The sequence below is a fragment of the Brassica oleracea genome, chromosome C4 (assembly GCF_000695525.1).
Source record: "Brassica oleracea var. oleracea cultivar TO1000 chromosome C4, BOL, whole genome shotgun sequence".
Taxonomy (NCBI): Eukaryota; Viridiplantae; Streptophyta; class Magnoliopsida; order Brassicales; family Brassicaceae; genus Brassica; species Brassica oleracea.
Window position 1 is genome coordinate 39,116,009 of NC_027751.1, and position 14,063 is coordinate 39,130,071.

General features: G+C 34.3%; 3 protein-coding genes across 3 annotated transcripts; 1 reads left to right on the top strand and 2 right to left on the bottom strand.

The window, feature by feature from the left end:
• Positions 1–2,782: 2,782 nt before the first annotated feature.
• LOC106337305 (protein C2-DOMAIN ABA-RELATED 1-like) lies at positions 2,783–4,665 on the top strand. Its single transcript, XM_013776398.1, has 3 exons — positions 2,783–3,043; positions 4,015–4,110; positions 4,196–4,665. The coding sequence occupies exons 1-3, from the start codon at positions 2,933–2,935 to the stop codon at positions 4,493–4,495; spliced, it is 507 nt and encodes a 168-aa protein (XP_013631852.1). The 5' UTR covers positions 2,783–2,932; the 3' UTR covers positions 4,496–4,665.
• A 4,103-nt stretch (positions 4,666–8,768) lies between these two features.
• Positions 8,769–11,364, bottom strand: LOC106341513 (BTB/POZ domain-containing protein At1g30440-like). The gene is made up of 4 exons (XM_013780269.1): positions 11,291–11,364; positions 11,108–11,177; positions 9,516–10,733; positions 8,769–9,344 (listed from the first exon to the last, which is right to left on the bottom strand). Exons 1-4 carry the CDS (start codon positions 11,362–11,364, stop codon positions 8,769–8,771), a joined length of 1,938 nt encoding a protein of 645 aa, XP_013635723.1.
• Positions 11,365–13,210: 1,846 nt separating this feature from the next.
• Positions 13,211–13,986, bottom strand: LOC106337151 (calcium-binding protein CML24). Its single transcript, XM_013776206.1, has one exon. The coding sequence runs from the start codon at positions 13,908–13,910 to the stop codon at positions 13,434–13,436; it is 477 nt and encodes a 158-aa protein (XP_013631660.1). The 5' UTR covers positions 13,911–13,986; the 3' UTR covers positions 13,211–13,433.
• Between the last annotated feature and the right edge of the window lie 77 nt (positions 13,987–14,063).

Here is a 14,063-nt window from a genome sequence, read left to right on the forward strand (position 1 = left end):
ACAAATATCATAGTTTAAGAGTTGTTATGTGTAGAAAATTGATTTTGGTGTTTGTTATGTTATGTGTTCAAATTTTCCAATCAAAATAATGGTTTAAAAAGAAGTATTGTTGCCAAATTTTATCTTTCATACAAATTAGGATTCAACTTATAACTATACAAATTTTGAACGAGGAATCGTTGGTACTGATTAGCTTCAAGTGTGATAATTTGAGTTAATGTGATGGATAAGCTATCCATAAGAATTAGGTTATGTTTTCTTCTAATGTATTTGTAGGTGAATGTTTCCACTTCCACTTTCACTATAAATGAAATTATAAATATAAGTTCCTTTGGAATCATTGTGTACGATTTGATTCAGAAGTTGCTGGTGTAGGATAAGACAGACCGTGCATCGAATGCCAAAGTAGCATACATTGCTCCACCTGCAGATTTCAACTACGACTGCAAACACCTTGGGACTGAGTCTTATATGTGTAATGCTTGTGGGTTGATGGGAGATAGAAGCCCTTCTATGTGTGTTCAATGAGAATTCATGATCCATCAAGGCTGTATTGGCCTTCCTCATGTTATTAACATCAATCGCCATGATCACCGTGTTTCTCGTACGTCGGTTATTGGTGTTGTTAATTCTGTGTGTGGAGTTTGTCGCAAGAAGGTGGACTAGACTTGTGGTGGGTTTTCCTGTCGGAGGTGTCCTGGCTATGTCGTTTAGGCAGCTGCTCTTGATCTTGGTTCATTCAACAGTCTGCTAAATTCGTCTACTTGATGGTAGCAAGCAAATGTATAATATAGTCTACTTGATGGGAGCAAATGTATAATACGATGCAAATGTTTTCTTACATCATACTTGGATGCTTATCTTGTTTTTTTCTTTTTTCTGTGATGAATAAGCACAGTATTCGAGAAAAGCATTCTGATATGTCCCTAAATCCAAAAACAAAAAGCTTTGATCTCCGTTAACCGAACAAACTATACCAACATTCATACGAAGAATATCGCCCTCCGGCTCCGCTAGGACGGTCATAAGGACTCGGTTCTTCCCTCATTATGTACGGGATCATAGCTCCACACGTCACCACACCTATCACTTTCACTTCTTACGTATCTGTCCCTGTCATAGCCTCTCTTTCCTACCATATTCATCCTTATGACGATGATTGTAAGAAACCGGTTAATATCTAATAAAAATTTGGGTTTAATTCAGTTCCGTTAAAAATTTGGTAAGAACTCAGTTTTTTTTTTGAATTTTCAGATAAATTAAAATATTCCAAATAAATAAATATTTGAGTAATTTAATTCTTTCGGGTAATTTGGATATTTTGAGTTTTCTAAGTTTTTGGTGAGCAAAAGAGGAGAGGAAACCATTTCCGTAATATTTACTTTATTTTTAAAAAAATTTAGCCCAAATTTGATGAAGTTTAAAAGTTTAATGTCATAACTAATTTTTTCTTCTTTCTATTTTTATGATATATTTTTATTTATTTTTGAAACTTCTGTAGAATTAAATTATATTATCTATTTATTTAAGTTATTATTTATTGAGTAATTTTTATCATAATCAAATTATATTATATTCTTGCACTGAATTTTAATTGTTTTATTATATTTTGTGTCTCCGAACTGATTTTTTCTATAAAAAATTATTATGTATTAAATTTGGTTATGGTTTATATTTATTCCACCTTTACAAAACTTGAGTTGTGTGACCAAAAGTTAAATATCATAAACACATTTTCCATCATTTGTTTTTATTACATTTTTTATTTTTATTTTTGATGGTGTAGATCTGGGCGTTCAGGTTTTTGTTCGGATCCAGTTAATTTTCGTTAGCGTTTGCAGTTATAGTGATAAATAAATATAAAATATTTTTAAGAATATTTTAAAATTTAAATTAAAAGTTTAAAACTTATTATAAATAAAAATATATATACATTTAATATTTTAAATTAAGTTCACAAAAATATCATAATTTATTTTATAAAAACTTTAAACCAAGAATATTTATTATAATTTTTAAACATTAATTTATATATACATATATAATTATGCATATATATGTTAGTGAAAAAAGTTCTAATATAAATTTTGAAAATTATTGAAATGATAACTTTCCCTCTAAATTAAATTAAAATTATTGAATTTATAACTTTCCCTCTAAATTAAATTATAATTAAATAAAAAAATATTTTTATTAATTATATTATATTAATAATTATAAAAATATCAACACATCATGACACTATAAAAATATCAAAACATAATATTATGATAAAATTTTAAATTATTAATATAATTTAATTAATAACAATATTATGTTTGGATATTTTTATAGTGTCAGGATGTGTTAATGTTGGTAATTTATTATTAAACCATGCAGTATCTCATAATTAATTTTTATAATCATTCCAGGGGATGATTGATAAGTACTGTGTCTTTTATTTTTTGGCTTTAGAATAATAACGGTAGATTTTATTGTTGTAGCTGTAAATAAATTATTTCCAGAGCACTAAATATAAAACTCTAGAAAAATTGATTTCCAAAACTATTTTGTTTCCTATTTTAGTTTTTATGGCTGTAGCTTTAAATTTTTTCTTAAATCATAATTGGTAAACTAAAATGGATGTAAAAGAAAAATGAACCGTGGAAAGCACTCAGAGCGATAACCGATCACCCTTGTAAATACACCAATTTGTAACCGCTATACTAGTCGTATAAATTATTTAATAACACTAGAAACGCGTTCACTCATTTTCGCAAATTGCAACCGCATCCGTGACTGGTGCATCTCAACTAGTTATAGGCCCTAAACCAAATGAGACTTCTTTCCTATATATAATAATACAAAATAAAACACTTATCAAAGCTTTCCAAAGTCCAAGATCACAGTTTCGTACAAGAAACCAACTTTGCATCTTGCAATTGACCCAAAAATGGAGAATCTACTGGGTCTTCTGAGAATTCATGTGAAGAGAGGTGTGAATCTTGCCATTAGAGATACCTCAAGCAGCGATCCTTACATCGTCTTTTCCTCAGGAAAACAGGTAAAAGAATCGATTTTTGTGTTTTGAGATTTGACAGCGGACTATTTGATTTTTTTTTTATGTCAGATCTCCAACATAATACACCAAGAACTGAGATTTTAGATTTTAAATTAAACATAGCTTAGTTAATATTAATGGTTTTTCAAAACTTTGTTAGTTTGTTTGATCAAGTCATATTTGGAGAGTTTTATCTAATTTGTACAAGGTCGTTGAATCTTGATTCAGTATATATGTATGAAGAGGGGCGGTGTCTTAACCTAATATAAAATAGAAAGGAAAACTGAAACCTGTGGTCATATCTTCTCTGCTAAAGCGTAGATATGTAATTTATTATTTTCTAACAAGTTTAACTGGAGAAGAAGACTTTATGATCATGTTCATGTTATTGTGGGTCCTTGTTATATATCTCTTACATAATCACCAAAAACTGAGATTTAAGGTTTTGAGTTCATCAGGGTTTAGTTATCAGTAATTGGGTTGATCCTAAATCTTGTTAGTTTGTTTGATCATGGCAGATTTGGAGAGTTTTATCTAAATTTTTGAAATTTCCTTCAATCTTGATTTAGTATATATGTATGGAGAGTGTTGGTGTCTTAATATAAATTAGAAAAGAAAATTGAAACCTGTGGTGATAACTTCTCTGCTAAAGCTGAGATATGTAATTGACATTTTTTCACAAAAGTTAAATTGGAGAAGAAGAATATGATCATGTTCATGTTTTAGTGGGTTCTTGTATTCGCACAAAAAAATAAGTGGGTTCTTGTACAGATGATCTATTGAATTATGTAGGGAATATTGGTCCTTTTTTACACTAATGCCACCAACCTCTCCTCTTGTGTCAACATCAATACTCTGTCTCCAGCACTAAATAATTGAGATGATGATTTGTGATATTTTTCCTTTTCGAAAACATTCGATAGTTCTTGATTCTTGATAATCTCTAGTTTTAATGTTTTATTTATTTGATACAGAAGCTTAAAACCCGTGTAATCAAACATAGTATTAACCCAGAATGGAACGACGAGCTAACTCTTTCCGTTACAGATCCAAATCTCACTGTTAAACTTGTAAGTCATCCTCACGTTTTATTTTACCATGACCGTTAAAAGCTAGTTTTACTAGAGAAATGAAACAATTTTTTGTTATGTGCAGACGGTTTACGACAAGGACTTGTTTTCGGCCGACGATAAGATGGGAGAAGCACAGTTTAGCATTGCTCCATATCTTGAAGCCATTAAACTACACCATAAACTTGAAGGAGGACTTCCCAACGGAACCATAATCATGAAGGTACAACCGACCAGACAAAACTGTTTGTCTGAAGAGAGTCATATTTTGTTGAACCAAGGCAAGCTTGTGCAGAATATGTTCCTTAGACTCCAGCACGTGGAGTGTGGAGAGGTCGAGCTACAGCTCGAGTGGATTGATGTTACCGGTTCAAAGGGTTTTTAAGTCTATCCGATCCGATCCTTAGTTCCTTATGCATACATGGTTTAGAAATTAGAACTACGGCGTTGTTCAAAACTGGTCAGTGAAAGGATCTTAAACTGGTTATGTAATGAACTCTTTTGTGTTTTCTGTTATAATTTGAGTCCAAGAGCGTGCAAGTCCATGAGGAATAACTTAATGCAACTTTATCCGTAGCTTTCTAAAACATTAGTTCTGAAAAACAAAATATTAATATTTTAATTACATGATTAAGTTTTAATATAAATCAAATAATTTAATCATTGGACGAGGACAAGACATATGGATCGAGAGGTTCTAAAAAAATTTCAACCCAAAACTAGTTATCTTTCTTTCTTAATTTTTTTTTTAATTTTCTTTAAATATTAGATATTCATTAACATCTTTCTATTGGACTTGACTGGTTTTCTTGATACCACCCGATACCACCCGCGAACGCAACTTTTACGGTTGTTGACGTTTTACAACAATTAAACCTTTTAAATTCAAAAACTGGTTCTAACTAGCGTTTGTGGTTGTGAGCGGTTGCAAAAGCATAATTTTTTTTTCTTTAAAAAAAAAAATATAAATACAATAAAAATAAAATTTTTAAATTGAAGTAATAGAAATACTAAAATATATCTTTTATATTTTAATTTATATTATAATTTTTTTTAAAAAATTTCTTCTATAATTTTATAAATATAATTTTTATATTTATTATAATATTATATTTTAATATTTTTATACTTATATAAAATATAAATATTGTTAATTTATTATTTAACCGCTGTTGTATTTGGTGATTTACCAGTCATAAATATCTCTTAAAACCACTTAAAACCGCAACCATCCGCATCTGCAAACTCCCGCAACCGCTACAGCTGCGGTTACACCAGTCAGATCCTAAATATAACATTTCGATCTCTACATGATATGGGGGTCTTAAAACAAGAAGGTGTAAAAAAGAATCTATTGGTTTATTGTGTGATAAATCAAATTTATACGTTTATATTGACTATGTTTTTAATATTTTTTAACAATTTAACTATTCAACTAAATATCTAAATATTTAAAATAAATTAACTGAAAAGATATTCATACTTATTTTTCTTATTCCGATCTAATAAAATTTTAATATCTCTTTTTATGAAAAATATAAATATACAGTTTTTAAAAGTACTAATACTTTGTAAAAATATATAAATAATTTTTTAATTATTGTTAAATAGCAAATATATACTTGTGTCTTGGGGAAGTAGTTGGTAACGCTGTGTTTGTTTTTGAGTGTTAATTGTGTCGTTTAATTGAGTCAAAGTTAGTCGGGAACTATGACATTTTCTTGGAACTAATCGTCTAATTGACGCTTTAGTGACCATTTTTTCAGTTATTGATTGAAGACAATACAACTCAATGGTTAAAAGGATAAACATTATAAGAAAAATGTAAACCAGACACTATCCCCATTAGTATTTGTATCTCATGGAAGCATGTCCAATAAACTCAATCAATAGAAAAATAAAATGATATCATGTAAAGTAGGGATAAATAAACTAAATGAGGTGAGAACAAGAGAAGAAATAAAACAAAGTAAGAATATTGTGTGATCAGAAACCTGAATGGGTAAGAGTCCATGTCTCTTGTGATCGATTTTCCTTCGATGAGACTGCACTTTAAACTCTTTAAATAAAGTCAATAGTGGTGAATTTAGATATCTCTTATGAACTGTGGGCTGAAATGGTTAGGTTGTTAAGTAGAGATCGAATACATGGAAATACCTTCTAAGGTTGGTACTAGTTGATGTGGCTTACACTGATTGAGGTAAAAATGTTGTTCAGAATATATGTGAGTGTCATTTTTTCAAACTTCTTTTACCTGTTTAGTCTCATGTTTTGCTTGAGTATAAGCAAAAACTAAGTTTGGGGAGTTGATATATAATATTTTAGTGGATCAGAGTCTTTTTGGTATTTTCAAGTAGCTTTGGGTCATTACAGGTTCATGTAAGTTGTGGACAAAATTGAATTTTTTGAAGCACTTTGGACCATGAAGGAGAGTTGCAGCTGAAAAGAACAAGTCGAGATTGCATCTTTGGAGTTGGTGTTGGTCAACACCACACATTTGTGTCGGTCAACACCCATCATAGACAACAGTTCTCTACGAGTTTTTAACAAGTTAAAAAAATTTAAGACTGATCAAAAGTTTATGCTTATTTGCAAATAAGCTATTTTGTGTTTTAGACATATTTAGTTTTTTTTTAAGAGTTATTGTATGAGAATTCATACTGGGTGAGAGATTTCTTAATGTTTTTTAGAGACAAATCAAAATTCACAAAGAGAAGATTTCGAACTTCTTTATTTATTTATTTTTAATGCAATTTATTCAAGTAATGATTTATGTTTCATTGAATATGTCTGAGTAGTCTATTTGTTAGATTTAGAGTTTTTCAATGCTTAAGGATGAATTATTCTAATCTTTTATTCTTCATCTAGATTGAACCTAATGCTAGTTGTGGATTGACAACCTAAAATTTAGATTTTAGGATAATTGGTAGATATAAAAGTGTTATTGATTTCCTGATTTAATATTAGAAGAGGAAAATACTTATCTGCAAAGAAATTTGGTTTATGGATTTTGTGAACTTATCAAACATGTATTTAATGCTTGTCTTAACTGTTAAATTTGAAAAACATTATAATTCTAGGATCTAGACATATATAATTTCTGCAACGAAAGTTGATTAATTTAAATATTGTGATTTGAGTTCAAAATTGTTCTTCATAAACTCTTAGCAAATTGCTTGATCTGCAATTCTGATTTACATGAGAATATCCTTAAGTCTAGCGTTTTTCCTAATCTAACGTACAACCATTTTTATTTCTCTTTTATTTGTATAACATTCTTCTTTGTTTAACTTAATTCAAAAATTGATATCTATTGAGTGATTTTGAGTCTCAGTGGATTTGACCCTACATACTACTATTGCACCTATAAATTTTTAAAGTAGCTCAGACTATATTTGAGCATATCACAATCGTATCTAGTATAGCCCTGTTCGTTTGGTTGCCGCAGGTTTCGGCGTCAGCGGCGGCAGCAGCGTCAATGAGGACAGTTGTTGTTCGTTTCGCAGACGCTGACGCAGACGCTGACGCTGCCGCTGACGCTGCCGCTGACGCTGCCGCATACTATAGTCATGTTCGTTTGGTTGCCGCATGTTTCGGCGTCAGCGGCAGCGGCAACGTCAGCGGCGGCGGCAACGTCAATGAGGACAGTTGTTGTTCGTTTCGCTGACGCTGACGCTGCCGGTGACGCTGCCGCTGACGCTGCCGCATACTATAGTCATGTTCGTTTGGTTGCCGCATGTTTCGGCGTCAGCGGCAGCGGCAACGTCAGCGGCGGCGGCAACGTCAATGAGGACAGTTGTTGTTCGTTTCAGTTGACGCAGAATGTTGACGCTGCCGCTGCCGCCGGTACCTGCGGCAACCAAACGAACAGCCCTTATATCGCGACCGCAGGTTTTATCGGCGTCAGCCGCAGGACGCGACGTTCGGACGCGGCGTCAGATGCAGCTTCCTGCGTCAACGAAACGAACAAAAGTTGACGCAGAATGTTGACGCTGCCGCTGCCGCCGGTACCTGCGGCAACCAAACGAACAGCCTTTATTACTAAACAAAAGAACATCCCAAACGTTACACAAATTGAACACAAACAACATTCTCAAACACATAAGAGTCACAGAACCGAAACACAATTAACATCTGGAGTTTTTACTATCAAACCAGCTTGAAATATGCTTGCAAATGTTTTTTTTTTCAATCTCAATTGTATTATTGACCTTAGTTGTACTAATTGTATCAGTTTTGTACTTGTTCCAATTCTATTAATTGTTTCAGTTGCTGTTATCTCAGTTGTCTCAAACAATTATATCAATTTTTAAGAAAGAGAAATGAACTCTTTTTTTCGAAATTGGATCCTACTAAATTTGAATGTTCTCGTTATTCAAAAATTATTCATTTAAATCATTGTATAACCGGGCAAAGGATATAATTGTCTCTTCATAATTTCATTTAGAATTGTGGAGGTTAATTGAGATTTTCTTTACCACCTATTTTGATCCAAAAAAATAAGATACCTAAAAGAACATAGATTGGTCTTGAAAGATAAGATACACACATTTTAACAACAAACGGTTCTTTTTCTTCTTAAAAGCTAAACAATTCCAATTTCCAAGGTAACTTGACAATCAATCGATGGAACTTTTTCCATTTCTCACCTTTCCGAACTAATACTTCTCTTGACGTTCTTTGACATCCTTAAGCTTCTCTATCTTCACATTCTCGTTGTTAGACTTTAAGCTGGATACTTTTTGAGCACTGTCCATTTGATGTGACTTCAGCTTCATACCGAATCCGAGTTTCTTAGAAACGTTTTCCCACGTTTTGCTGCCGCTTCCAAAAGCACCACCACCCTTTGTTGTCTTATCGAGTTTCTCTATCTCCTGTCTCATTTTTGAACATTCTTTCTCTAACTCGCAAACCCGCATTCTCATTTTGTCCATTCCAACTTTCAGGTCTTGATTCTCTCTTACTGCGGTTTCCCATCCTCCTTTGGTTGATTCTCCTGAAAATCCGTCGCTTCCTAACTTTCTTGACCGGCCAACGAGGCTGCCTAAAACCGGGAGGCATTCAGCAACAGAGGCCTTGAGCTGAAGCTGCTCAATGAAGAGCACTTGGACTATTATTCTTAGAGGCAACCTCTCGTTCTGTGCTGCGTGTGTGCAAGCTTCCGTAGAGAGCTTTTGGCAGTCTAACAACCTACAAAGATCCTCTCTTTCTTTTTCCGCTAACCACGGATGATGCTACAATTCATCAAAAGATGAAAAACAATTAATATGCCTCTATTGAAAAAATAAAAGTCACCTTAGCAAAATTGGAACAATACAGAGAAGATTACCCATGTGAAATGATGACACGCTCTAATCAAGATTTGGTATGTTTTCATTTAAAAAAAAAAAATTGTTTAGTCCTACCTTTAGGTAAATGTCTATTGCACGATAGAGCCCGTCATCTAAGAGTCTGGCGTAATCAGGAACCGAAGCGGCTAAAGCTTGGAACTTTGGAAGCTTGAGATTGGCATCAGGAGCCACTTCAGCAAGATACCCATCTATCAGCTTCGCAACAGCTGTCATTGACTGTGAGGATTCGTTTAAATTCCCGTCATCTACTGAAGAACACGAGGAGCTAGCCCCTACGGGCATAGTATGATCCCAACTAAGAAAGTGGTCCAGGATCCTTTGCACAGAGTCAACGTCATATAAAGTCTCAACAGTATGAGAAAAGCTAGGCATTACAAGATCTTCCAACGTCGCCTGGTCAAGCTGCCTCCCTATCCGCTTCTCCAGATTCTCTATGCAACTCGGACTAGCTTTCAGAATCTTGGCGATTATAAGCATGTCTACGAAAAACTTGGTCGGAAGTAAACCTTTTTGCATACAGGGAAGATCAAGCTCCTGAATCTCTTCAAGCAAGTGTTTCTGCTCTTCTTCAGACAATACACTCCCCGTGCTCAAAGGTGTGATGGAAGAACTACCACTGTGACGTCGTCGTTTTAAGACAGGCAAGTATTTTCTGGTGTAATAGGTTAGGGAACCGGCGACGATTTCTTCTCTTATTCCTCGGGAATCCATGAGTGTGATAAGTCTCTTAAAAAGAGCAAAACTAACCATCGATGCGTCCTCGTACCACCAATCTGAACTAGTGTCTTCACGTCTAGCCCCTGTGCTTATCCCGTTCCATAAAACGCTGCCACCTGGACTCTGCATGGGCCCACCATACTCCACGAACGAGTTTGGATCTGCCAATGCTCTCATGGCTAATGATTCGATGCATTTCTTGGTAATGTTGAATTCATCAGCGTACTTGAGGACCTCATCGCAGCATTGAAGGGCTTTTATTGAATATTTCCAGCTTTTGAAGACGACTTGATTGAAAAACTTTCCGGTTTGGGAAATTAGGTTTCCTTCCCCATACTCCTCTGTCATTTCGAGATGCTTAGCAGCGCATCTGAGGCATACAACGTTGGAGGCAGTGAGTTCGAGCTTCACACCATAGCAGAACTTGGCGACCAGCTCAAAAGTTTTGTCTCCGCCAGGAAAATCAGAAATCTGAATGAGACATTTGTCATCACCTTCTTTAGACGCCTCTGCAATCCTTCTTTCCATGACTCCACTTCTTGAGAGCAAGGGAAACTACACAATAAAAACAACTATAAGAAATTGTAAATAACAACATCATTCTTTCTCAGAGAGGAGGCTTTAATAAAATAATAATGTAAGATATTAGATATAGGTCTGAGAAATTATAGTGATTTACTCATCAACTTCTTATAGTCAAGATATTAGTGTGTTTAGGTGTTATGCTCTCTACACCAAAAAAATGAAAGAAACATCTTTTTTAAAACGAGCATGATAAGAAGAGACTTGGTTCCTTAGAAAAATTACGTATGTGAAAAGATTCTAAAATACCTGCAAATCAAACCCTAAAAGCCATAATCATTCCAGATAAAGGTAATATATCACTGTACTTCAACAAGAGAGATTTGTTTTGGTCGAGTCAAATTTACCTTGTGGAGATGGAAAGACACCTCTCCAACTTCAATGATGATATCAGTTGGAAGTCCACTTGTGCGAAACCTGCAATAATTGGAAAAAACCCGAAGAATACAAAAGTAGACGTCATTCCAAGTCTGAGCCATTAGAAGGAGAAAATCAAGAAGACGCAAAAACACACTATAAAGTGAATATACCAATCCTGGCCTTGTCTTTTGAATGAATCTGATTTTGATCCCAGCTTCATGCATGCCATACTTCCTGTCAACATAATTCAACAAAGAAATAAGCTATCCAAAACCCTAAAACAAATCACTCCACAAAAATCAAAACCCTAAAGCTTGTGAGAAATATTGGCTAATAAGAGCACTAGAGTATAATGCAGGCATGAATAGCAATTTTCAAGAATCAGCCACGAACAAGAGTGAAGAAATGCAATGCAAGACAGAAATTATCAAAACCTGTGCTAGAAATTAGAGATTATTTGATAGAATACCCCAAATTATGTTTGAATTTAAAATTACCCTCAAGTCTTTTATAAGTTTGAAATATAGCTTACATTTTATTTTAATGACATTTACATTCTCAACTATAAAAGAATGGAGCGTATAATTGATCTAAACCAAACGTATATCAGATGAAAATAACAATAAAAATAAAATGTTTAGATTTTACATCAGCTTGGCCGTTAAGTCTTTATATTAAATGTTTAGATTTTTAAACCAAAATTTTCTGAATTCAATGTTTAGATTCTTAACCAAATGTTTTTGAACAAAAAAAAAAGATTCTTAACCAAATGTATGTTTTTCATCTTTTCTGCACAAAACATATTTAAATTCAGTCTTTACGAAACTCAATGATCACCAATCTAAACTTTTCGATAGGACGATATCATGTAGATGGTTCTATCGAGGATTGAATCCTCGAATTAAAGAAGTCCATAACAAGTAACAACGAAATGATCCAGTGTTTGGCCTTAACAACCAAACTAAATCAATAAAGGTTGTCAATGACAACAAGTTATATAATAAGTCAGAGAGCTTCTTAATCTTGATTACATATATAGATCTAATTAAGAGCAACATTCAAGTCACCAAATCAATGTAAAAAGAAACAGATCAACGCAGAAAAACAAAATAATAAGATAACACAAGTCACCTCTTTCTTTCTGAATCAGCAATGTCAGCGTGCTCACAACGTTTTTTTGGAAGAGAAGAGGTGCATTTATAGTGTTTAATCAATAAAAAATAGTCAAAAAAAAACAAAATAAATTCACGGTTCATTTGCGATTGGCCCCCTTACATTTTTAAATCATAATTAAATCACCAGTACCAATCCATTTTACAACGGCTCGTTCTCTGTATTCTTTGTCAAAACTCGGTAAGACAACATAGGGAATGTGTTGGATCCTGTATTGATATCATGTAAAGAAAACTGGCAGTCTCCCAATCTCGGAGACGAATAAGGTTCTAAAGTATACCCAAGGCAGGTTAATAGATGTGCGGCACATGCCACCCATAATAGTATTAGAATTAGTAATAACAAATTCATAAAATCATTAAAACTTTTTGGTATGAGATGGCAAAAATCAAGCTGTGCACCCCTTATAATTCATGTTCCATGCCTACTGAACATCAAAAACTGAACATCAAAATAAACAAAAAGATGGTGGGAAGTTAATTAAGCTGTTGCTGTGATTACTTTAGCAAAGGTTTCCGGTGTCTTCTGCGACGCTGTAAAAAGTAGCGCACTTAGAATGGTCGCTGCCATTATTTTTGATAGGCAAAAACACTGCTGCCGGTGCTACTCTCTAGATGCGTGAACAAGAAAACAGTTATATTCAATGACGAACGTTCATTAGTCTTTCCATTGAAAGGGCAATAAAAGCTTCTCATATAGAGCAGATACTCGTCGTACAGTATACCTTCTGGATTTCAGATTACTGTGTCTCTCACATCACTGATAAATCTCCTCAAAGTCCTAATAGCTCTTTGGTCTACACATCAAGGATCTACTTTGATTAATGATCATTTATGTTGTATTATATTCATAATTTCACATATTCGAATCCTACAAATATAAACATGTTACATCACGTATTCCTTTGAATTTGCAACTGAAAAGGTAGAAGTAAGGCCCATCAGAACAATCTTAACAGTGAAGAAGTGAAAATGATCGACGTTGTTACACTTTTGCAATCACTAAAGTTTTGTGTCATCATGAGTCAAAACAAAACTTCAAAGGAAAGCAGTCTAAAATATAAATCGCCGTCACTAAACAGATACATTAATAGAACTTTCTAGATTCCTCTATACAAACACAATCCCTAAAATACGATCATCAAGCGCCGCCGTTGTTCATCATCAGCTTAAACTCCTCGAAGTTAACGCAACCGTCACCATCGGTATCAACTTTGCTAATCATCTTCCTGCAATCCTGAACCGAACACTTCTCCCCCAGATTCTTCATCACGGAGTGAAGCTCCTTCGCCGAGATCCGCCCGTTCCCATCCAGATCGTACAGCTCGAACGCTTCCTTCAGATCGTTTTTGCTGTTTCCTCCTCCTCCTTGGTTCACTCCGATCTGGAAAAGAGAGACGAACTCGTCCATGTCGATGAATCCGTTCCCGTCGAGATCGAACTGTTTCATCATCTTCACCGTTTCCTCCGGCGACGCGTTGGGGCTGAGCGCGCGGATCACTTCCTTGAGCTCGTCGACGGAGATTTTCCCGTCTCCGTTTTTGTCGAATCGCTGAAAGACTCGGCGGATATCGTCCATCGAGCCTAAACAGCTGCGAGCTCCGTTGCTCTTCGACATTTGCAACAGATTGAGAATCTGATAGTAACGAAAGCGTGTGGTGGAGAAGAAGACGATGGTGATGGTTTGTTATGATTTAAGGAATCTATAAATAAGGGAGATGAGGGAGTGACGTAATAACGCGTTTTTAAAACGCGTTAAGATTGCGTGAGC